The sequence below is a fragment of the Lissotriton vulgaris genome, chromosome 9, assembly GCF_964263255.1.
Source record: "Lissotriton vulgaris chromosome 9, aLisVul1.2, whole genome shotgun sequence".
Lineage (NCBI taxonomy): Eukaryota > Metazoa > Chordata > Amphibia > Caudata > Salamandridae > Lissotriton > Lissotriton vulgaris.
Genome location: NC_141697.1, coordinates 623287054 through 623311694, shown reverse-complemented (window position 1 = coordinate 623311694; position 24641 = coordinate 623287054). Strand labels below are relative to the sequence as shown.

The 24641-nt window shown below is 43.2% G+C and overlaps 1 protein-coding gene across 3 annotated transcripts in view; it reads right to left on the bottom strand.

Moving 5' to 3' along the window:
* Positions 1 to 24641, bottom strand: part of SIPA1L3 (signal induced proliferation associated 1 like 3) — a 714921-nt gene that overhangs the window by 21819 nt on the left and 668461 nt on the right. For all 3 annotated transcript variants that reach the window (XM_086938267.1, XM_086938268.1, XM_086938269.1), the window contains exon 20: positions 12869 to 13001. In XM_086938267.1, coding sequence (XP_086794393.1) covers positions 12869 to 13001 — 133 coding nt within the window. The remainder of the gene's footprint in view (positions 1 to 12868; positions 13002 to 24641) is intronic.

The following is a 24641-nucleotide window of genomic DNA, read 5'->3' as shown; positions in this document are numbered from 1 at the left end:
GAGGCTAAGAACTATTTGCCTATTTCCCTACCCGACTCCTCAGTAAAGATCATGAGTAGGGTTTTATTAGTAAGGTTACAAGAGTGGGTCGCGGAGAATGGTATTTTGCCACAGGCTCAATACGGTTTTAGAAAGGGGCTGGGCACGACTGAACAGTGTATTGACCTAGAGCTTTTAGTCAGAAAGTACACATGTGCTAAACAGGGACGGCTCTTTTTATGCTTTGCTTATCTTTGCACCGCTTTTGACTTAGTGGATCATGCCATTTTAGGGCCAGTTTTACTCAACCTGGGTGCCCGAAACCTATTATTTACTTTTTTGCCAGGCTGTACGAGAAGCTATCGACTAAAGTATGGTATGGCCAAATGGGCGAATGCACCCCTAATTTTACCGTAAAACGTGGTATACGCATAGGCTGCGTCTTAGCGCCACTACTTTTTACCCTATTTAATAATGAAGTTGACGCAGTACTTAGAATGATTCAGGCGGATTCCCCACAAGCAGAGGGCAAGGAAGATTCAGTCCTGCTTTATGCAGACGGCGCTGTGCTCCTATCCAGAACAGCGGTAGGCCTCCAGAGGTTAATTGATGGGTTCGCTGATTTTATTAGTAAGAGGAAGCTGTTGATTAATAAGACCAAAACATTCATAATGATAAGCGGTTCGAAACTTAGGAGTTTGAAACCACTTTTTATTGATGGCAATAAAGTGCAAAATGTTGATAATTTCTGCTATCTAGGGTTATCTTTTTCTTGTGATGAGAAATGGAACCGCGAAATATCTAATGTTCGGGCCAAAATGACCAAAAGTGTGTATGGCGTATTTAAGTTTGCATCTAAATTGGGGGATTGCCGCATTAAAGACATGGTCTACATCTATAAAGCCATATGTACCTCGGTTGCATTATATGGGGCAGGTGTGTGGGGACACCACCCAAGTTACGATCTGCAAACCGAGGAAAACTCCTTTTTAAAAAAGCTATTATGTCTGCCGGCCTCAGTCTCCTCTGAACTAATCCACCGTGAAGTGGGGCTTAATTATCTGTCAGACATAATTGCCCTAAGACCCCTACTTCTATGGAGATCTATATGGTCAAAAGAGACCACATTTAACAAATCTATTATTTATGACTGCCTGCGATTGGATAATTGTCTTAAGATACCCTGGCTCAAGTATTTAGTTAATACCTTCAGAGACTTATTTAATCAGGTGATCCTGGAAAATCCAAATGATGTACTAGGTTTGTCCAAACAGGAGATTAAGAGCACTCTCCTGACTCATAAGAAAGAATGCAGGCTGAGAACAGTAGGGAAGAACACCACGTAACAGCTCTATCACCTGCTTATAGATACCGATGGCTTTCAAACTTATTTATCACTTGTCACAAGACCTTCCCACCGCTATGTCTTAACTAGAATGAAGCTAGGACTTGCCGACCATCTAGTAGCGTTCCCTACAATGAAACAGCGCCCAGTCTTCCCATGTCCATGTGATGGGCATACGAAGCAGAGCACCTTGCACTTTTTACTTTTATGTGATCTGTATCTGAATTTTAGAATTGTTTATCTTAAACAATTGTTTAAAAAATATAATGCTAAAACCACCAATGCTGCTATGAGCCTTCTGTTTATGCTAAGAGAATATGATATTTGCTTTTATGCTGCGACATTTATTTTAAGCTCAATTAATGTTAGGAAAAGTATGATGTTCTAATGAAACTTTGTTCCGAAGTTGTGTCGAATAGTATTTCTTGTAGCTTACGATGAATCTGTGAAGTGGAACTGTGACCAGTCTCCCTAAGACATTGTACATCAATAGAGCACTTAGCACCTTGCACTTTCTAAGCCCATGTGACTTGATCCTGACCCCTAGAACAGCTTATGCTAAAGAATTGTTTATGATATGCTGATATGAGTTTATTGTTTACATAAAGAGAATCGAGACAAGTTTAAGATGTGCCATCTATTTTAAGTTTATTTCGCTGGGAATTGTACGATGTTTTAATAATATTGTGACATTTCTATTGATTGCTGGCTGTTCTCAATTATTTTGGCCATTGAACCTGTGTACGTAAATTTGCTTTTATGGTTGCCTTGTTGTAATCGAATAAAGCTTATTGAATTGAATTTACAGAAGTGTGCAAAACGCTTAAGTAATTTGTGCAACAAATAATCAAAAACAAGTAAACAAAAACAGAGAGGTCAAATCGGTCTCAGAACAGCCACAGAGACGGAGCGAGATAGATAAGATTCTTATCTATCTCGCTCCGTCTCTGTGGCTGTTCTGAGACCGATTTGACCTCTCTGTTTTTAGGTCTCGCTATTCGATGCGCATGCGCATCGAGCTTGCGAGACTATGGGGGCTTAAACAGTCTTTAACTAACTTGCAAGGAATCGTGGCGATTCCTTGCAGTGCCCGTGAAATTCAAGCTCAATGCGCATGCGCATTGAGCTTAAAAGCGCGTGCACATCAGTTCCCTCAGCCGCACTCCAGGCCCCTGCTGCTTTCACACCCTCTCCCCGCTCCGCCCCCTCCCCTGCCCGCCGTGTCGCATTTCTCCTCCCCACAGCAATGCCCTCCGCCGTACTTTCACTTTGACGGCCGCAGGCCGTCTCTCGTGTTTATCCTTGTTTCGCTCTGTCCCTCATACTTCTTTTGCTCCCTTCTTATTTAGAAGACCGTCTTCCCGTCACTTCAAACCCATCTTGCACACAGCGGCGGAGGAGGAGACGCAGCAGCAGTCTCATGCAGCACCGGTCACCTTTCCGCTTCCTCCCCCGGGTGCCTTCTCCCATTCACGGACTCCACCTCCCTGCTGTGACCCTCCGTCCCCGGGAAGCCCCTCCGAGAGCCCAGACTCCGCCCCCCAGGCACCGACGGCAGCAGCAGCACTTTGTTTCATTCACCTAATCCACCCTCCGCTAAGAAGCTGCCCCTGCTGATAAAAGGCTGAGCCTAGTTTGGAACGTCACATTGCCATTTTGTGAACAGAATTTTAACCGCTGGACTGGAAGCTGAGGTTGATAAAGTAACTTGACATGGATGGGGGAGGGGCAGGATGAATGGGGAAGGCTAATTTCTATCACTTAAAATTGAGTCACGGACCCTCTGCTTTTTAATTTACAGATCTCTCATCTTTGCCGGTAGTTAGCTGCTGGTGACGTCTTGCCTCCACATTCGCATGATCGCCTTATGTTATTTGATATATGCAGGCAATTACATGTTGGATTTGATTGTGCTCGTTTTGTATTTAATGGTGCAATTGTTCTTCTTTTGAGATTATTTTGGACGCAATGAGCGCTGTTCTGGTGTTTTAGCTTATTAAACGTAGCTTCGTGAAGTCACACGATGAATATTGACCCACTCGGTAACTTATTGTTTTGAATTCGCCCCCAAAGATTTTCCGATTGAGGTGTTAAGCAAGGGCAAGTGCATCTTTCAAGACCGTTGATAGTCGTTGTTAATGAGAAAAGAATGCGTTAAATTTTCTAAACGCATAAATGCCCACCCTTCTGATTCCGGCGGGAGAGTTATGATTTTAAGGCTAGTCTCCACTCTCTCGATTCCTGAATGCAGAAGCCCAATTCCTTGGTGTGCTTCTGCGGACAGTGACTGGTCTTGTCTGCCTCCGAGTATGCACTGCCGGTGCACAGCATTTGTCATGCTCTTCCTGCCTCGCACAGCGCTTCCTCCCTGCTCCGACTAATAAGGAAAAACTGTATTTTTTGCATTTCTGATATCTGATCCTGCCGCAGCAGTTTACAGACACATACATGACATGGACCCGATTCAGGCCCGAGTAGAAATCAATGGGAGAAATACGGGCTCTCGATTCTTTTTTTTAATCTCCCACTTTAATCTTCTAAAATGTAGTTATGTATGAAAATGAGTATACTTTCAGTTGCATTTCGAAAGCCAACGATATGGCAGCAAGTTTAGGAAACCTGATTAATGCTTTATCGAACAGCGTGTTTTTCCACCTTGTCTTTAACCTGGCCTGTAAACAAGTTAATGCAAAACTCCTTTGTTGCCATAGAAACATAAATGCAAAGCCTCATTGTGGAGCAGGGAACTTTGTGAGAACCACGTGAGGAAACTGGGGAGCATCTACTCCTTCCTAGCTATGTTTCGAGGGTTTGTTTTACCTTTAAATCACCTACAAGCTAATACATCAAAAGTGGAAGGTTGACTCAGTCATTGAAGAAGGGTGTTAGTAACTTTTCGCTGTTTTCCAGGCTTGTAAATTTCAGTGGAGTAATATTTCTGGTTACATAAACATGCACTCGCATCATAAAAAGTATAGATATTTCTTAAGTAAGAAATGCACACCTGAATATCATAAATAGTAGAGCTGCCCCTCAAGATACAAAGAGCTACCCTTGGGTTGCACCAGCCCGCTCGCATTATGGACAGCAAAGCACCGAACTGTTCCTTGGGTTACCAAGACACTATAGGCTCCATCAGACATCAGCACAGTTCCTTAGGTCCAATAAAGACAGCAGAATGGTCACCCAGGTTACTTAGACACTCTAGGCTCCCATCAGTTATCAGCACAGCTCTTTAGGTCATAGACACTAAAGGCTCCCATCAGTTATCAGCACAGCTCTTTAGGTCATAGACACTAAAGGCTCCCATCACTTATCAGCTTCCCATCACTTATCTTTAGGCCGAAGACGGCTGTAATGCCAGAAACCGGTCCCCGGGAGCGTTTCCTTCCCAGTGTAAGAATTGGCTTTTGTAGTTTGGTTTGCCCTGTTCCCATCATGCACTGGGACAGGAACAGACTAATTTGCATACAGCCAGGTTCTGAAACTGGGATGGAGCAGTGAGCTAAAAAACGGTGTTGGATCTAGCCCTGATCTCTTGACTGGGTGAGAGTTTTCTGCTTAATTCAGAGACTCTGTCCCTCACCACCCCTTGTTGTAAATATTTTTGTCCACCCTAAGCGTGGAAGGGTATACTCAGACATGAGTCCCTTGCTCATTGCACCATCAGGATTCAAGCAAACCGGGCCGAAGACGGATGTAATGCCAGAAACCGATCCCCGGGAGCTTGTTTCCTTCCCAGTGTAAGAATTGGCTTTTGTAGTTTGGTTTGCCCTGTTCCCATCATGCACTGGGACAGGAACAGACTAATTTGCATACAGCCAGGTTCTGAAACTGGGATGGTGCAGTGAGCTAAAAAACGGTGTTTGATCTAGCCCTGATCTCTTGACTGGGTGAGAGTTTTCTGCTTAATTCAGAGACTCTGTCCCTCACCACCCCTTGTTGTAAATATTTTTGTCCACCCTAAGCGTGGAAGGGTATACTCAGACATGAGTCCCTTGCTCATTGCACCATCAGGATTCAAGCAAACCGGGCCGAAGACGGCTGTAATGCCAGAAACCGGTCCCCGGGAGCTTGTTTCCTTCCCAGTGTAAGAATTGGCTTTTGTAGTTTGGTTTGCCCTGTTCCCATCATGCACTGGGACAGGAACAGACTAATTTGCATACAGCCAGGTTCTGAAACTGGGATGGTGCAGTGAGCTAAAACACGGTGTTGGATCTAGCCCTGATCTCTTGACTGGGTGAGAGTTTTCTGCTTAATTCAGAGACTCTGTCCCTCACCACCCCTTGTTGTAAATATTTTTGCCCATCAGTTATCAGCGCAGCTCTTTAGGTCATAGACACTAAAGGCTCCCATCAGTTATCAGCGCAGCTCTTTAGGTCATAGACACTAAAGGCTTCCATCAGACATCAGCGCAGCTCTTTAGGTCATAGACACTAAAGGCTTCCATCAGACATCAGCGCAGCTCTTTAGGTCATAGACACTAAAGGCTTCCATCAGACATCAGCGCAGTTCTTTAGGTCATAGACACTAAAGGCTGCCATCAGACATCAGCCACCACATCCACCATCACATCCACCACCACCACATCCACCACCACCACCACCACCACATCCACCACCACCGCATCCACCACCACCACCACCACCGCATCCACCACCACCACCGCATCCACCACCACCACCACCACCGCATTCACCACCACCACCACCACCGCATCCACCACCACCACCGCATCCACCACCACATCCACCATCAACACCACATCCACCACCACCACATCCACCACCACCACATCCACCACCACCACATCCACCACCACCACATCCACCACCACCACATCCACCACCACCACATCCACCACCACCACATCCACCACCACCACATCCACCAACACATCCACCATCACCTCCACATCCACCATGACATCCACAGCCACCACCGCATCCACCACCGCCGCATCCACCACATCCACCACCATGACATCCACCATCACATCCACCATGACATCCACCGCCACATCCACCGCCACATCCACCGCCACATCCACCGCCACATCCACCACCACATCCACCACCACATCCACCACCACATCCACCACCACATCCACCACCACCACCGCATCCACCACCACATCCACCAAAACATCCACCACCACCACATCCACCACCACCACATCCACCACCACCGCATCCACCACCACCGCATCCACCACCACCGCATCCACCACCACCTCATCCACCAACGCATCCACCACAACCACCACATCCACAACCACCACATCCACCACCACAACACCACCACATCCACCATCACCACCACATCCACCATCACATCCACCACCACATCCATCACCTTCACATCCACCATGACATCCACCACGACATCCACCACCACATACACCACTTCCACCGCATCCACCACCACCACCACCACCACATCCACCACCACCACCACATCCACCACCACCACCACTTCCATCACCGCATCCACCACCACCTCATCCACCACCTCATCCACCACCACTGCATCCACCACCACCACCACCACCACATCCACCACCACCACATCCACCACCACCACCACCGCATCCACCACCACCACCACCACCGCATCCACCACCACCACCGCATCCACCACCACCACCGCATCCACCACCACCACCACATCCACCATCACATCCACCACCACATCCTCCATCACATCCATCACCTTCACATCCACCATGACATCCACCACCACATCCACCACCACATACACCACTTCCACCGCATCCACCACATCCACCGCATCCACCACCACCACCGCATCCACCACCACCTCATCCACCACCTCATCCACCACCACCGCATCCACCACCACCACATCCACCACCGCATCCAGCACCGCATCCACCACACCCACCACCATCACTTCCACCACCACTTTCACCACATCCACAACCACCACATCCACCACCACCACATCCACCACCACCACCACCACCTCCACCACCACCACCTCCACCACCACCACCACCACCTCCACCACCACCACATCCACCACCACCCCCACCACATCCACCACCACATCCACCACCACATCCACCACCACATCCACCGCCATCACCACATCCACATGTGTGTGGCTCTGTGTGTGTAGGTGCAAATGCAATGTTCTTGGATTGTCGTCACAATAAAATACACTGAACATAATCTTCACAAAAGTTATTTACAAACGTTTAAGCTATTGCCATTATAAATTACAATAACTTTTATTTAAGTATTAATTATTTACAAAATTAAAAGCCATTGTTATTTGTAATATCAATACATCTAAGTCACGTAAATACAACACACATTGCATTACAAATGCTATAGGTGTCACATTTGCAAAAGTTAAAACTATTGACATTGTAACCGACAAAGCTATTAATTTTGCTACTTTCAAAACCAACACATAAATAAAAAAAGTGTCATTTACAATACCAATAGCTCAAACTTTCCTAATGCGAGACCTATTGCATTTCCAATGCTTGTTGTTTACTTGTATCTAACCGGGGACTGAGAGAGTGTCCTTGAATCTCCCTACCTCTCCCATTGTTGTTTTGCAACAAAAAATCAAGTCATCAATTGAGATTCATCAATTATGTCATTTAATATGTCATGAGTGGTGTAATATGGGAGGGCAGAAGTAGTGCATGGCAGGGGCGCAAGTTACAGTTAGATCACTGAACCGAATTTCAGTGGTTTTTCATAGATCTAGTTCAAAAACAAGTCCTATCTTTAGTCAGTACCAAATTCAAGTTGTACTAAAATGGCATGAAAGGCACCAGACAGCACTTTTTCACAATAGGCTTGAGGAACTGTAAAACTCTTAAAAATAGCTCTAGCTTTCTCATAAGTACGGTTAAAGCTGTAGCATAATCTTCCAGTACATATTTGCAGATTTCCCCTTTCTAAAATTAGAAAGAAAAATGTCAACAGATTTAACAAATGTGCAGGAAGTTGGTCCAAATGTTGTTAATCACCGTAGCAACACTGCCTTAAAGTACTGGCATACAAATGCCCCGCCTGGGGCCATCTTGCATCCACAACAATAGCTATTACCTGAATAGAGAGAGAGGCCATGGTTACAATATCTCAGACTTTCAGAATGCGAAGCAAGCATGCAGCTGCATACTGTTTAAGTTTCTAATAAAGACCCTGATATGATGCCCGAACAGGAAGGCGAGGGAAATAGTGAAACTGGCAGGATTAAAGGTGATACAAATAGTGGTCTTTCTGTCTTCCTAGGCCTATATAAGATCACTTAGACCACTGATTTTTAAATTTCCCATACATGTTTAGAACCATCTGCAACAAAGACCTGACTGACTGCCAATCAACATCACATTTATCAGTGTTCCTTTTTTTAAAACCTCAGGAGAAGAAAAACAGGACACTTCATATTCTGATGAGTGTGGATACCTAACAGGTCTACTTATGGGAATATACAGGTCTTTAAAGGCTGATAGGTCTACATGCAGGCTCCCGTCTTTTGCCAATGTTTGTATCTGACTGAATTTCAGCTTGTCTATTGATATTCCTTGAAAAATGGGTGACTTAATAGAAACACCTCTCAGAATTGCCTGAATGTACAACACTTCTTTGAATTGCCTCGCCAATTTCTCTTAAAGAAGACATACCGGCATGCCAGTGTTCTTGTTCATTACCATTAACATATTCTTGTCTAATAGCCAAGAAAGAAAGGCCCCCGAAGCTAGCCTGATCATCCTGACCTCTAACAAATTTATCTTGAGTGGTTTCTCTGGTCTCCTCCTAAACGTGGCAACCCAGAAAATAAAGGTCCTGTATTTTAAAGAGACAGTCTACCATTTCCAGTGTAATGGTTTGTGAAATGTCTCAGAAACATCTTAATTACCCCTTTCTGGAATAATGTTTGTACCACTCCACCACCACATCCTCCATCACATCCATCACCTTCACATCCACCATGACATCCACCACCACATCCACCACCACATACACCACTTCCACCGCATCCACCACATCCACCGCATCCACCACCACCACCGCATCCACCACCACCTCATCCACCACCTCATCCACCACCACCGCATCCACCACCACCACATCCACCACCGCATCCAGCACCGCATCCACCACACCCACCACCATCACTTCCACCACCACTTTCACCACATCCACAACCACCACATCCACCACCACCACATCCACCACCACCACCACCACCTCCACCACCACCTCCACCACCACCACCACCACCACCTCCACCACCACCACATCCACCACCACCCCCACCACATCCACCACCACATCCACCACCACATCCACCACCACATCCACCACCACATCCACCGCCATCACCACATCCACATGTGTGTGGCTCTGTGTGTGTAGGTGCAAATGCAATGTTCTTGGATTGTCGTCACAATAAAATACACTGAACATAATCTTCACAAAAGTTATTTACAAACGTTTAAGCTATTGCCATTATAAATTACAATAACTTTTATTTAAGTATTAATTATTTACAAAATTAAAAGCCATTGTTATTTGTAATATCAATACATCTAAGTCACGTAAATACAACACACATTGCATTACAAATGCTATAGGTGTCACATTTGCAAAAGTTAAAACTATTGACATTGTAACCGACAAAGCTATTAATTTTGCTACTTTCAAAACCAACACATAAATAAAAAAAGTGTCATTTACAATACCAATAGCTCAAACTTTCCTAATGCGAGACCTATTGCATTTCCAATGCTTGTTGTTTACTTGTATCTAACCGGGGACTGAGAGAGTGTCCTTGAATCTCCCTACCTCTCCCATTGTTGTTTTGCAACAAAAAATCAAGTCATCAATTGAGATTCATCAATTATGTCATTTAATATGTCATGAGTGGTGTAATATGGGAGGGCAGAAGTAGTGCATGGCAGGGGCGCAAGTTACAGTTAGATCACTGAACCGAATTTCAGTGGTTTTTCATAGATCTAGTTCAAAAACAAGTCCTATCTTTAGTCAGTACCAAATTCAAGTTGTACTAAAATGGCATGAAAGGCACCAGACAGCACTTTTTCACAATAGGCTTGAGGAACTGTAAAACTCTTAAAAATAGCTCTAGCTTTCTCATAAGTACGGTTAAAGCTGTAGCATAATCTTCCAGTACATATTTGCAGATTTCCCCTTTCTAAAATTAGAAAGAAAAATGTCAACAGATTTAACAAATGTGCAGGAAGTTGGTCCAAATGTTGTTAATCACCGTAGCAACACTGCCTTAAAGTACTGGCATACAAATGCCCCGCCTGGGGCCATCTTGCATCCACAACAATAGCTATTACCTGAATAGAGAGAGAGGCCATGGTTACAATATCTCAGACTTTCAGAATGCGAAGCAAGCATGCAGCTGCATACTGTTTAAGTTTCTAATAAAGACCCTGATATGATGCCCGAACAGGAAGGCGAGGGAAATAGTGAAACTGGCAGGATTAAAGGTGATACAAATAGTGGTCTTTCTGTCTTCCTAGGCCTATATAAGATCACTTAGACCACTGATTTTTAAATTTCCCATACATGTTTAGAACCATCTGCAACAAAGACCTGACTGACTGCCAATCAACATCACATTTATCAGTGTTCCTTTTTTTAAAACCTCAGGAGAAGAAAAACAGGACACTTCATATTCTGATGAGTGTGGATACCTAACAGGTCTACTTATGGGAATATACAGGTCTTTAAAGGCTGATAGGTCTACATGCAGGCTCCCGTCTTTTGCCAATGTTTGTATCTGACTGAATTTCAGCTTGTCTATTGATATTCCTTGAAAAATGGGTGACTTAATAGAAACACCTCTCAGAATTGCCTGAATGTACAACACTTCTTTGAATTGCCTCGCCAATTTCTCTTAAAGAAGACATACCGGCATGCCAGTGTTCTTGTTCATTACCATTAACATATTCTTGTCTAATAGCCAAGAAAGAAAGGCCCCCGAAGCTAGCCTGATCATCCTGACCTCTAACAAATTTATCTTGAGTGGTTTCTCTGGTCTCCTCCTAAACGTGGCAACCCAGAAAATAAAGGTCCTGTATTTTAAAGAGACAGTCTACCATTTCCAGTGTAATGGTTTGTGAAATGTCTCAGAAACATCTTAATTACCCCTTTCTGGAATAATGTTTGTACCACTCAGTGGACAATCACAAGGTGAGCTCAGTGGCAAAGCTTGAGCTGTTTTCAGAAGAAGGGACATAGTAACCTCACCGTATCTCCTGCAAAATCAAAATCACTCCCCTCAATGATTCCAAAAGGTGTGACACTTCCTTTCCAACAGGGATTTGTGACAGGACAATGGAAACACATCAAACCTACTTGATGATGTTGCTGTGGAGAGCAAGGTAAAGCGCTGTTCATGTCCTCAGTTGCCCATTACAGGCCCGAACAGCTACTTCAGTTGTTTGGGCATTTTTTATAGTGGCCAACACGGATACTGAATGATTTACCTTATAAAATTCTTGTATTACTGGTCAAAAGTTCTTAAAGGCAAAGCCTCCAAGAAAAAACAGCATGGCACTTTAATTTCTCATGTCTCTGATCAACTAGTGTCCAGAAAAACTTGACACCTTTATAGGAGAACTGGATTAGTCATGCAGTAGCAAATCCTGAGGATCTTCTCAATCTCATTCAGGAGTTTTATCACATTACCACATTTTGGTATAGAAAACCAGTTCAACAAGAACAACTGCTACTTCCTGAGGCACTCTTTCCCAGCCATCCAACTTCTTTGACATGTGTCCAGAGGCAGAGAGGAAAGAATCTCCCTATGCAACTACGTTTTAACATCCATGGTAGGTGGATGAATATCGTGGACCTCTGGTGCTCTAGCCTTGACTGCTACACAAGAGGGCGAATCCTCTGAATAAGAGACCAGAAATTCTGTTTTGTGGTAGGTATCCAAGCCAGTTTGTGTTTTTGAGGTCCACAAAAAAAATATTTGAGTAATGGAGAGAAATCCTCTCAGAGGGAACAGTAGTAGTGCTCCCTCATGACTCCATACATATTATTGAAGGCATCAACACACTTCTCCCACATAAGTTGCCAGATAGTGCGAAACCAGAGGTTAATTCTCAGGGTATGTGTGTCCTTGATTTTTCTTTTTTTTTATCTGTACAACCCTTCCTGGACTATTTTAAGACCAGCAACTGATTAAGCATGGGGTGGGAGAGTGGGAATAGCTATACTACCTTAGGTACATACACACCTAGTTGGTGCACAAATACAATTTTTTGGGGTTTGAGCTAGAGTGACATAATAGAATTCTCAAACTGACTGTGCAATTAAAATTATTATCCTGAAGAGAGCTTAAATACTATAATGGAAGTTACATCAACAGGTTGACAATATTTTCTTATATTAAACCAGTCAAATAATACGGTTGTGTAGTTAACACAAATCTTCTTTAGCCCAGTCTTCTCTAATCCTCTGTATTAAAAAAGTACCAATTCCTTTTACGAAGCATTCCAATCATACAGGCTTTCCTTACCTCATCGTGGGCGTTGTTCGAGGAGTAAGTTGTCGTTCAAGGCTTATTTGTGTTTGGTCCGGGCTGTTTAATGGCCGGGCTTCGGGGCTGGTTACCGTGTCATTGAGAGAAAAGAGAGAAACCGTTCTCTGAACTGCAAAACAATAGACAAAAACACTGAGCATTGTGTTTCCATGAGAAAAAATGTTCTTTTTACAGGAACAATGGCTGATTAAACAAAGCAGTGCAGAAAGGAAAAGACATAAAGGGCACACATTTTACAGTTCACAGTGCACTGACAGTCTTTACAACAAGAAAGCATTCAAAATCGAAACAGACACTCCAACTGCCTGCAATTAAGGAAAATCTCCAACAAGTTGCATTGTATCATATGCAAACTGCTACTAAAACACTACTAGTTAGTCCAATTCGTGTTTCATGATCTAAAAACCACCAGTAACATTTACAATATTATTTTCATTGTGAAATCACACAAAGGCACATTCTGGCATTGCCATTAATCCCAGGATTAAAATAAAATAAAGGCCCATAACTCAGACGTATGCCTCCCCAATGAGAACGCTGCATTGACAGTGGAAGCCATGTTGCTGGATACTTCCTTTTCCCTGGAGGTCATTGATAAAGAAGTTAGGACAGTCAGATTCAAGATGGTGACCACTGAGCTCGTTCCAGATGCAATAATATATGGATTGGAGGGGCAAAGGAAGAGCTGCAGGGAGCAAGCATTCAGGACTACTGTAGTGATTTTGTTTCACCATTAACTGCACAATCAGGGTAGAACCCGAATTTCAGATTATATATAAAGTAGCTTTTTGTAATCAGCTGGCTTTTTTCTTTGAAACAAAAATTATCCTGATATGACAAAATGCTTTAACGTTTAGAAGTGTAACTATTGACACCTATTTTAATCAGCCTATTTTAGACCCCTTCAAAGAAATCTTAATGCTGAATTGACCTGCTCTTGGTGAGAATTGGAGACTGCATAACTTGAAACAAACAGATCTGTCTAAAATCAGCAAATCAGGATCACCACTTGATCCGATATCGGTTATGATCCTAGCACAAAATGCCACACACAGCTTTGGCATCTTTTGTTTACAAAATTGTAAATCAACCACTCTGCTTTGGCATGCTTGATCTGGAACTAAAGAAAGGCAATTTCATAACTCAATTAACAAAAAAAGAACCAATTAGACAACAGGGACACTGCCAACAACCAGTCCCATTGTACTTTGCAACACTATTCCTAAGATGCCAGAACCATATGTGGCTAAGGCACAGTGTTATCACAGTGAAAACAAACAGATCCTAAATGATGATCCAAGTGGCTTTAGGACAGCTAGACGAAGGTAGTAATAGTGGCTGACTGGATAATCTCAGTTTAGCAATCAATAGGAATGAAGTCTAAGCACTGAATCTGTTGGACTTATCAGCTTTATTTGACTCCATTGACCAAAAGATCATGAGCAACTAAACAATTTCAGTAGGCATAAACTAATTCTGAAATGGTTCTCCTCCTTTCTTCAAAACTGCACATAGAAAGACAAATGTGGCACAAGCTGGAATAAATACCTCTACTCGGTCTTCTTACTGGTTTAACATGTATGTGCCAGCATTCACGTATTTAGTCTCACTGCAACTGCTTATATATTTCTGCTGATGATACACAAATAATATTTTGCCTCAATTTTGTGAGTATTTGTCAATGGAAGTCTAGAAAGTCATAAGAGATAGGATGGAGGGTAAGTATACAAAAAAACACTAGAAAGGACATATGTGACATAAGGGAACTCTTATACTCCTAATTCCCAAACAAGAGAGATTTTGGACTGCTGTACAAGATCATATTCAGGAAAAGCTGAAGCTGATCTAGGTTGGCGAGTTTCATACTGTTCTGAAGATAGATATGGATAGGATATATATATATATATATATATATATATATATATATATATACATATACATATACATATACATATTCACTGAAAAAACCATTGTTTTCAGACATGTTATAGTTAGGAATTAGCATTTAAAAAAGCCTTTGAAATTCACTGAAAAAAACATAGGTTTCAGACATGTTATGGTGGACACTGCAGGAGCCGGCCCTGGGGGGTGGCGGTCCCCAGGGCCATGACAAGGCTCTAGGAGGGGGGCCGCGTGGCCCCCCCATATTTTACAAAGCTCCGGGGGGTGTGGTCCGCGGGGCCCGTCACGGACCCCCCAATTTGAATCTTTAGTGCCCAAGCGAGGTGGCGGTCTCCGGGGTGTGTGGGGGCGCTCAAGCATTTATTCATAAAATAAAAGCCCCGGGGGTGGCGGTCCCCGGGGCTCGGGGGGGCCTTAGAGACCCCCCCAACATTAAACTATGAAGCCCAGGGGGTGGCGGTCCCCGGGGCTGCGGGGGGGGGGGGGGGGGGGGCCTTGTGCCCCCTTGCAATTATTCCTACTTTGCCCCGGGGGTGGCGGTCCCTGGGGCAGTGTGGGGGATTGGCCCCACCCACACTTTATTTACAACATGCCCCCGAGACTTGGCCCACCCCAGGGGCTAATTAGCATCGAAGCGCGGGAGATCGCGCTTAGTTTTTTTTATTTTATTGACAGGATCTTGCCTATTGGGGTCAGGGTGTTTCTACCCTGCCCCCCTTTTCGCGTTTTTCACGTTTTTACCGTAGGTTTCTTGTGCCTCGGTTCTACCGAGGTACAAGATGGCTGCCAACACTTCCTGGTTTGTTTGGAGTGTTGACAGCCAATTAGCATACAGCTCGTGCTCGGCAGGGTGCGTGGATCCTGCGTGTCCATAGATATACATGTGATTTTGATTTTCTCAGGAACTACTGAACGAAATTGCACAATTTAAGCAAAAGGCACAACTCTGAAACAAGGGCTACCTCTTTGCCAAATTTGGTAGAACTCCGTTCAGCAGTTCGGGCTGTAGCTGTGATTAAAGGTTCCTATGGGCAGCCGCCAGTAGGTAATATACATATATATATATATATATATAAATCCAATAGCACGATCTCGAACCTCCAACCAGTGGCGAACAAAGACCAGCGAGTCCCAAAATAAGGCAAAGATGTTTTTTATTGCACTAGTCTCAGGAAGTGCGCAGCGGACTGACGCGTTTCGGGCGGATGCCCTTGATCACAGTGAAATGCAATGGTGAACGCCTTATTCTTAAATGCTGTGAATAACACCATGTGATTAATGAAAATAGACAACATACTTCAAAGTCGAAGTCATTCCCACTATGAACATTAAAAAGGTCCTTTGTAGTGTGAATTCTTGATATAATAATTCCATGTTTGTCATTCGTATCTTTGCATAAATATGAATAAATTCATTGGTATTGTTCTATCTGCATATATGCAATGATGTGAATACCACCCTCGAATATTTTTGACCCAATAACAACAGTACATGATATTATAAATACATTGTAACAAAGCAGCATGATTTGATGTGCAAAATGTCGCATTTGTATAACATAAATAGATAATTAGATAAAATGCATGATAAAAACGGCATGTGTTAGAAAGTAATATTATGAATACTTTAAAAACACATTTTGTTATCAAAGATTACTCTAAAAGCCATTTTTTCCCAAAGTTGGAATGTGCAAATATCGCAATGTAAACTAATTAATGCATTTGATGACTGTCATATGTTATGGGTTGAATAATTATTGGGGACATCTACAGTGGATGGCAACCCCACAATTTAATAGAAAAAAAGGGGGGGGAGAAAAAATTAATTAAATAAAGGAGGGTGGTAATGCAAAACCAAAAAACTGATAAGGTTAAATCCAAGTGATACAGTCGACAAAATTGTAAGGAAAATTCTACAAAGTACAACCTGAAAAGAAAAAGTGGAATATACCTATACACCTGGATTTAATAAACCAATGTATTTTACCCCGTGTGTATCTTTTTGTTATATTAAAAGATACAAATAAAGGAATGAAGTGTCAAGAATAAGAAAAATTTTTACTGATCATTTCATAAAGTATTGATGTTTCATAGTACTTAATCTGGTGTGGGGGGTTTGAAAGTCAAGGATTAAGGATGTCACTATCAGTAATGTCTACCTGCTCATTATATGTTTCACGCTTCCCCTCATTTTCCATAGGGCCCTATAGAAAATGGTAAAGATCTTCCATCGTGTTTAACCCATTGGGGACCTTACTGTCTAGCTCCAATATCATTCTGGATTCAAGACGGCGGAGCATTTTGTCCCTGTCGCCCCCTCTGCGGGGTTTTGGCACCGATGTGAGTACAAAATACGTGAGACACTTGAGATCATTGTTATGTATCTTTTTAAAGTGTCTCGCGACAGGGTAGGCACTGTCATTGTTGACAATTGCCCGAAGATGCTGCAATATTCTGGCGTGCACCTGGAGCCTGGTGCTGCCAACATACCTCAGGCCACAGGTGCACCCCAGAACATAAACAGCATACTCCGTCTTACAATTGTAATTCTCCCTGATGGGTAATGGCGCGGCACTGAAAGGGGTGCTGTAATGGGTGGTGTTTATGCCGAATCTACAGGCTCTGCAACTTGAACATTTATAAAACCCCGGCCGGGGTTTAAACCAAGATGGACTTTTGGCAAGTTCAGGAAAAGGTTTAGATAATAGTGCCCGCATGGAAGGACCCCTACGGAATGTTATCGTGGGGTTCTTGGGAAGTTGGGAAGACAAAACCCCATCAGTTTTTAGAATTGGCCAACTTCTGGTCAGGATCGCCCTGATTTTTCTTTCCTGGCTACTAAAGGATGTGATAAATCTGATGTCGCATTGGGCCGTGTCTGTAGCAGCGGTTGTTGTAGAAGGTTTAGGTAGAAACAGAGATTCTCTATTTATTTGTTTTGTTTTGTTAATTGCTCTATGCAATATTTTATCCTTATACCCTCTTGCTTTAAATCTAGTTATTGCATCAGAGCTGCATTCGGCAAAGTTCTGTTCATTGTTGCATATCCGTTTTAGACGAAGTAGTTCGCCATACGGTATGTTATCTATCACGTGGCGTGGATGTGAACTACTCGCATGTAACGTGGAATTCCCAGCCGTGTCTTTCCTATGGAGGGTGGTAGATAATTTGTCGACATTCGAGGATACCCTGACATCTAAAAAGTCTACATGATGTTTACTGATATGAGATGTAAACTTTAAATTTATAGAATTATTATTGAGGTCAGAGATGAAAGATTTGGCACTCTCCTCATCACCCTTCCAAATTAAAAACACGTCATCTATATAACGGACCCATAAGGTCACATGTTCCAAAAAAGTCTGAAAGTGTTGCCCCATGAGGACCCACCTCTCCCACCAGCCTACGTGCAAGCACGCATAGCTGGGGGAAAAGCAGGCCCCCATGGCAACACCTCTCTTCTGCAGATATACCTCTTTCCCAAAGATAAAGTAATTATGCTGGAGACACCATGTTACAAACTCTACAATCATTTTGTTGTGGTTATAACAGTGGAGAGGCCGTGTTCCTAGGAAATATATATATATATATATATATATACACATATATATATATATATATATGCACGAAAATTCGCCAATGACTAAAGCAGCCACTTCAGCCCAACACTCCAGAAATGACGAAAGAACAGACCCAATTCTTGGTGCTTAATCAAGGTGATTTATTGCCAGCAAGCCTGCCGCCGCCATTACGCGTTTCGCCTTTACAAAGCTTGATCACATGGCCTTATTCTAAGCCCCCTCGGTACTCTGTTGACTTGCAAATACCGAGAAAGGGACCTGTGTTCCCACCATTTCGATTGTTCTGACCGCATTAGTTTTTCCAATTTTTTGAACAAGTCCCGAATGGTGGGATTCCCTGTACTTGTTTGCGCTGCTTGTGGGACTTGGCCAGACCCCCCAGCCGGGGAATCTAAAAACATCGTTTCCGCCGCCTCCTCCCGTTCACGCAACTTATTTGCGGACATTCTGGCACTTTAGGCTGGGAGCTTCAATCGCTCCACCTCGATTATATGCTCGGTGCTAATCAAGTGAACAAGCACCGCAACACATGCACACTCCTTACCGGGCCGTCCTTCCGTAGACTGTTATCGCTCGATCACCATCACTAGCGCCGGCCGGCGCTTCCTTCCTTCGGATGTCAGCTCCAAACAGTCTAATTGTCAAAGGCGCCCGGGGGCAACGCGGCTTACTCCTCCCGGAGTCCGTAGATCCTCTTCCGGGTGACCAGCCGAGGGATTGCTTCCTGCCGCTTAGCCCAGCAAAACAAGGAGGGGTTCTGTTCGTACCGTGGAAGCCTCTTCGGTATCACATATGCACGTAAATTCGCCAATGACTAAAGCAGCCACTTCAGCCCAACACTCCAGAAATGACGAAAGAACAGACCCAATTCTTGGTGCTTAATCAAGGTGATTTATTGCCAGCAAGCCTGCCGCCGCCATTACGCGTTTCGCCTTTACAAAGCTTGATCACATGGCTATATATATATATATATATATATATATATATATATATATATATATATATATATATATTACCTACTGGCGGTTGCCAGTAGGTAGTTCTAGTTAGGACCTAGTTTCCATAGGAAATCCGCAACATTCTATTTGGAATGACTTTGGCGCCGGTGGACGAATCTTCGCAAATTTCTCCAAGAAAATGGCCTGCTCTGCTCCGCTACTTCCCTGAAAGTTGGGGGTGATTCGTGAAGCAGGCGCAGAGAAAAAAGGGGGGTCCCAAAACGTGTTTTCCCCATGCAATTTTCCATAGGACCTTTAGCCAGGGCTACAGCCCGAATGGCTGAACGGAATTACACCAAAGTTGGCAAAAAGGTAGAGTTTGGTTCGCAGATCACGCTTTTTGTTAAATGGTGTAAATCCATTCAGTAGTTCCTGAGAAAATCATACGTAAAATCTAAGTATATCTATAGGTGTACAGGTCCACGTACGTACGCCTACCTTTACGAGCACGAGCTGAATGCTAATTGGCTGGCAACTGCCTGTCAACACTCCGAACCAGAAAGTGTTGGCAGCCATCTTGTGCCTCGGTAGAGTGAGGCACAAGAAAGCAGAAAAACAAACGTGTAGAACGCAAAAAGGGGGCCATGTAGAAACACCCTGACCCCTAGGCCTGCTCAGGTGGTCCCACAAGGACCCCCAAGACCCACAATTTTTTACCAAAAACCCGGTCTGCTTTTTTTCAAATTACCCCCCCGGGGGACCATATCCCGGGGGCATAGTGAAAAAGGAAAAAGAAGTGAGGGGGGCCCCAATCCCCCCACACTGCCCCAGGGACCGCCACCCCCCGGGGCAAAGCAACGCAGCCCCCCTGGCGCATACTGGATGCTCCTGGTGGGCTAGTTTGCCCCAGGGACCTCCAGTATGCAAGGGGAATTAGTTCCCCCTCTGAAAAAGTACCAGGGGGCTGCATTGCAGAGAGGTGTAAAAAGGGGCGTGGCCTCATTACACCTCTCTGCAATGCAGCCCCCTGGCGCATACTGGAGGTTCCAGGTGGGCTAGTTGGCCCCCAGGGACCCCCAGTATGCAAGTGGAATTAGTTCCCCCACTGCAAACGCGCCTGGGGCTGAGTTGCAGAGAGGTGTAAAAAGGGGCGTGGCCTCATTACATCTCTCTGCAACGCAGCCTTCTGGCGCATACTGGAGGTTCCTGGTGGGCTAGTTGGCCTCCAGGGACCCCCAGTATGCAAGTGGACTTAATCCCCCAACTTAGAACACTCTACAGGGCGCGTTTGCACAGTGGTGAAGGTAGGAGGCGGGGCTTGAGGTGATGTGAGTGCAAACATGCCCTGAGGCCTGTTTTAAGTTGGGGAATTAATTCCTGTTCAATCCAAAGGTCCCCTAGGGGGCAACTAGTCCAACAGGTATCTCCAGTAAGCGCCACGGAGCTGTGTTGCAGAGTGTTGTAAAAAGGGGGCGTGCCCTTTGAACACCTCTCTGCAACACAGCTGCCTGGCACATACTGGAGGTACCCGGTGGGCTAGTTGGCTCACAGAGGACCTCAGGATTGAAGAGGAATTAATACCCCAATCTAGCTCACTACTATTCCTGAAAAGTACATTTAACTGTACTTACCAGTAACTTGAATTTCCTTCCATAGGATCTCATTGCCTGATATATAAAATATATATTAAATAAAAAAATAAATAAAAAAATATTACAATTTCAATATTTTTAAAAACATTTTTTTTCAATTTATATTAAATGTAATGTAATTTAAAAAATAAAATATCTAAAAAAATAATTTTAAATAATGTAAATCAGTATAAAAATATATAACAATTAATACATTTAAAAATTATCATTTACAAAACCTTTGAAATTCACTGAAAAAACCATAGGTTTCACACACGTTATAGTTCGGTATTAGCATTTAAAAAAACCTTAGAAATTCACTAAAAAAAACATAGGTTTCACACATGTTATAATTATCTGGACATTTCACTCATACAAAACCATTGAAATTCCCCCGTTATAGTTAGTTCAGCTAACTATAACTCGTGCGCCCGCAATGCACTACTGATGTCACATATTACATCACTCATGACATGGTCAGTGACATCACTGATGACATCTCAAATGACATCACTGATGACATCATCCTTGTGAAAGAGTGGCAGACCTCCTCTCAGCGTAATATAACTCTTGATACACACATTCAAAAATAGAAACTAAAATTTATAAAAAAATGGATACCAATACCAGTTAGAACAACCTATTCAGTAATTCCAAAATCTACATACACATCCAGTCATTAACTAACAGTTCTATATAGGCACTCATACATGTACTCACTCATCATATATACTCATACACCGTATAGATCTTTGTACACACCGACACTCATCTACAGAGTTACTCACACACATACTCACACATGCAAATAAACTATCAAACATCCATTTACTTGCATGTACAGCTATACACCCACGACTACACTTACTTCTACAGAATCGTACACATACTTACTCTCTTAAACAATCACTTATAGAAACACATACTTATTTATACAGGAACTCTTACAATCTCTCACTCTCACATATACTCACTTGTATACATCAATACTCACATATACTAGTTTGAAACATATGTAGTTACTCATAAAGATACTATTGAGACAGTGATTCCCTCACTAACACACCCATACACACACTCATCCACCCATACAGTCCTGCACACATGCTGTCTTCAAAACACATACAGTGAGTCACCCATTCATACATCTATGCGGTAAGTAATACCCCCCACCAAAACATACAGACACTCATACTGATACTCTAAAAACCAACTAATAACCCATATCGACACTCATGTAGCTAGTCACCAACCCATGCAGCCACTTATACACAAAGTGAGACACTGATACAGATATTTACATATTTAAACATTACCCGCTAATACATGTATTCACTAAGATACACTTAATAAGTCAGTTATACAATCGTTTAAAAAATACAAAAACATCCATTTAGACACTTATTTACACATTTATTCTTACATCGACCTTTAGATATACATATATAAAACATTTATTTTTCAGAAAGACACACATTCACTGGATGATGTCATCAGCGATGTCATTTGAGAGGTCACTGACCATGTCATGAGTTGTGTAATATGTGACTTCATCAGCAGTGCATTGCGGGAGCGTGAGTTATAGTTAGCTAAACTAACTATAACGGGGGAATTTCAATATTTTTGTATGAGTGAAATGTCCAGCTAACTATAACATGTGTGAAACCTATGGTTTTTTAGTGAATATATATATATATATATATATATATATATATATATATATATATATATATATATATATATATATATATATATATATATATATATATATATATATAGATCAATTTCTGTTCCCAGTTGAAACCACAGAAGTAACGGACCACCACACGGCTTGCAGAGTGTTACAGCGAACTTTTATTATCCATTTTTGCAGCAGTTCAGGTAGGCATGACGCGTTTCGGGCAGGGACTGCCCTTGATCATATAACGGAAATGCAGTTAGTGTCACTTTAAATAGAGCACACACTCATTTTTTTCATTTATGGTAACACCACGTGTTCTAATGGTCAAAACATAGAAAACGGACTTTTTAAAGTGTAAGGTGTTTTACATGTGCACAAAAAAATTGGTAACTTTGCCCGCATGGCTTTAACCTTTTAGCAGCATATTATATATTGCACATAAAATAGAATATTTTTAATTTAGTTCAATTTGCAACGAACATATATATATATATATAGTTGCTCCAAGGTTGTCCACCTTTGAGTAGAGCACGAGCAGCAGCTTGATTTATGTGTAGGTGAGAACGGGGATACACTTGTAGATGCCGCTCCGTAATGGATCTGCCCGACGCGTTTCGAAGCTCCATATGCTTCTCTTCAGGGGCTTTAACAGAAGCGGTGTGCGCAACCGCTAACCCACTTCTCCATTTTCCATATGACACACCCACCAATGGGAGGCTCAAATGAGACTGTGTATTATGGGAAGTGTGGTGCCGAAAGCACACAATCAAGTCCTGTATGGACCCCGCAAGTGGGCCCGTCCTCGATCTCTTGTACGGCTGCTGTTTCACTTCCGTGACCCCCAAGGATGACGGGGTGGTGCATACTCCGCGGCTGGACGGCCCCGTATAAATTGTCGCTCCAAGGTTGTCTACCTTTGAGTAGCACACGAGCAGCAGCTTGATTTATGTGTAGGTGAGGACGGGGATCTGCTTGTAGATGCCGCTCCGTAATGGATCTGCCCGACGCGCTTCGAAGCTCCATATGCTTCTCTTCAGGGGCTTTAACGGAAGCGGCGTGCGCAACCGCTAACCCACTTCTCCATTTTCCATATAACACACCCACCATACAGGACTTGATTGTGTGCTTTACGCACCACACTTCCCATAAAACACAGTCTAATTTGAGCCTCCCATTGGTGGGTGTGTCATATGAAAAATGGAGAAGTGGGTTAGTGGTTGCGCACACCGTTTCCGTTAAAGCCCTTGAAGAGAAGCATATGGAAACTTGCTACTCAAAGGTGGACATCCTAGGAGCGACAATTTATACGTGGCCGTCCAGCCACGGAGTAGGCACCGCCCCGTCATCCTTGGGGGTCACGGAAGTGAAACGGCAGCTGTACACGGAATCGAGAACGGGCCCACTTGCGGGGTCCATACAGGACTTGATTGTGTGCTTTCCGCACCACACTTCCCATAATAGGCAGTCTCATTTGCGCCTCCCATTGGTGGGTGTGTCATATGACAAATGGAGAAGTGGGTTAGCGGTTGCGCACACCGCTTCCGTTAAAGCCCCGGAAGAGAAGCATGTGGAGCTTCTAAACGCGTCGGGCAGATCCATTATGGAGCGGCATCTACAAGCGGATCCCTGTCCTCACCTACACATATATATATATATATATATACATACATACATACACACACACACCACTGCAGATATATATATATATTTTTTCTATTTTTTTATTGAAATCAGACATGCTGCATTAGAGTACATCAAAAATATAAAGTTTTATAGTGGGTAGGTTAGATCCAATAAACACCAAAATAGGGGCATACAAAAACATATCTCTTGACGTTATCCTTTGATTGTACTACGCGTTAAAACAAAAATTTGATCTATTTCTTTAACCTACCCCTTGTCTGCTTCGTTTCTCCATCCAGACAATGAGTGGTTCCCAAACATTCATACGTTTTTTCCTAGTTTTTAAGCCTTTACATTTATATAAGCAATTTCTTGTTTCCCAAAACAGATTAAT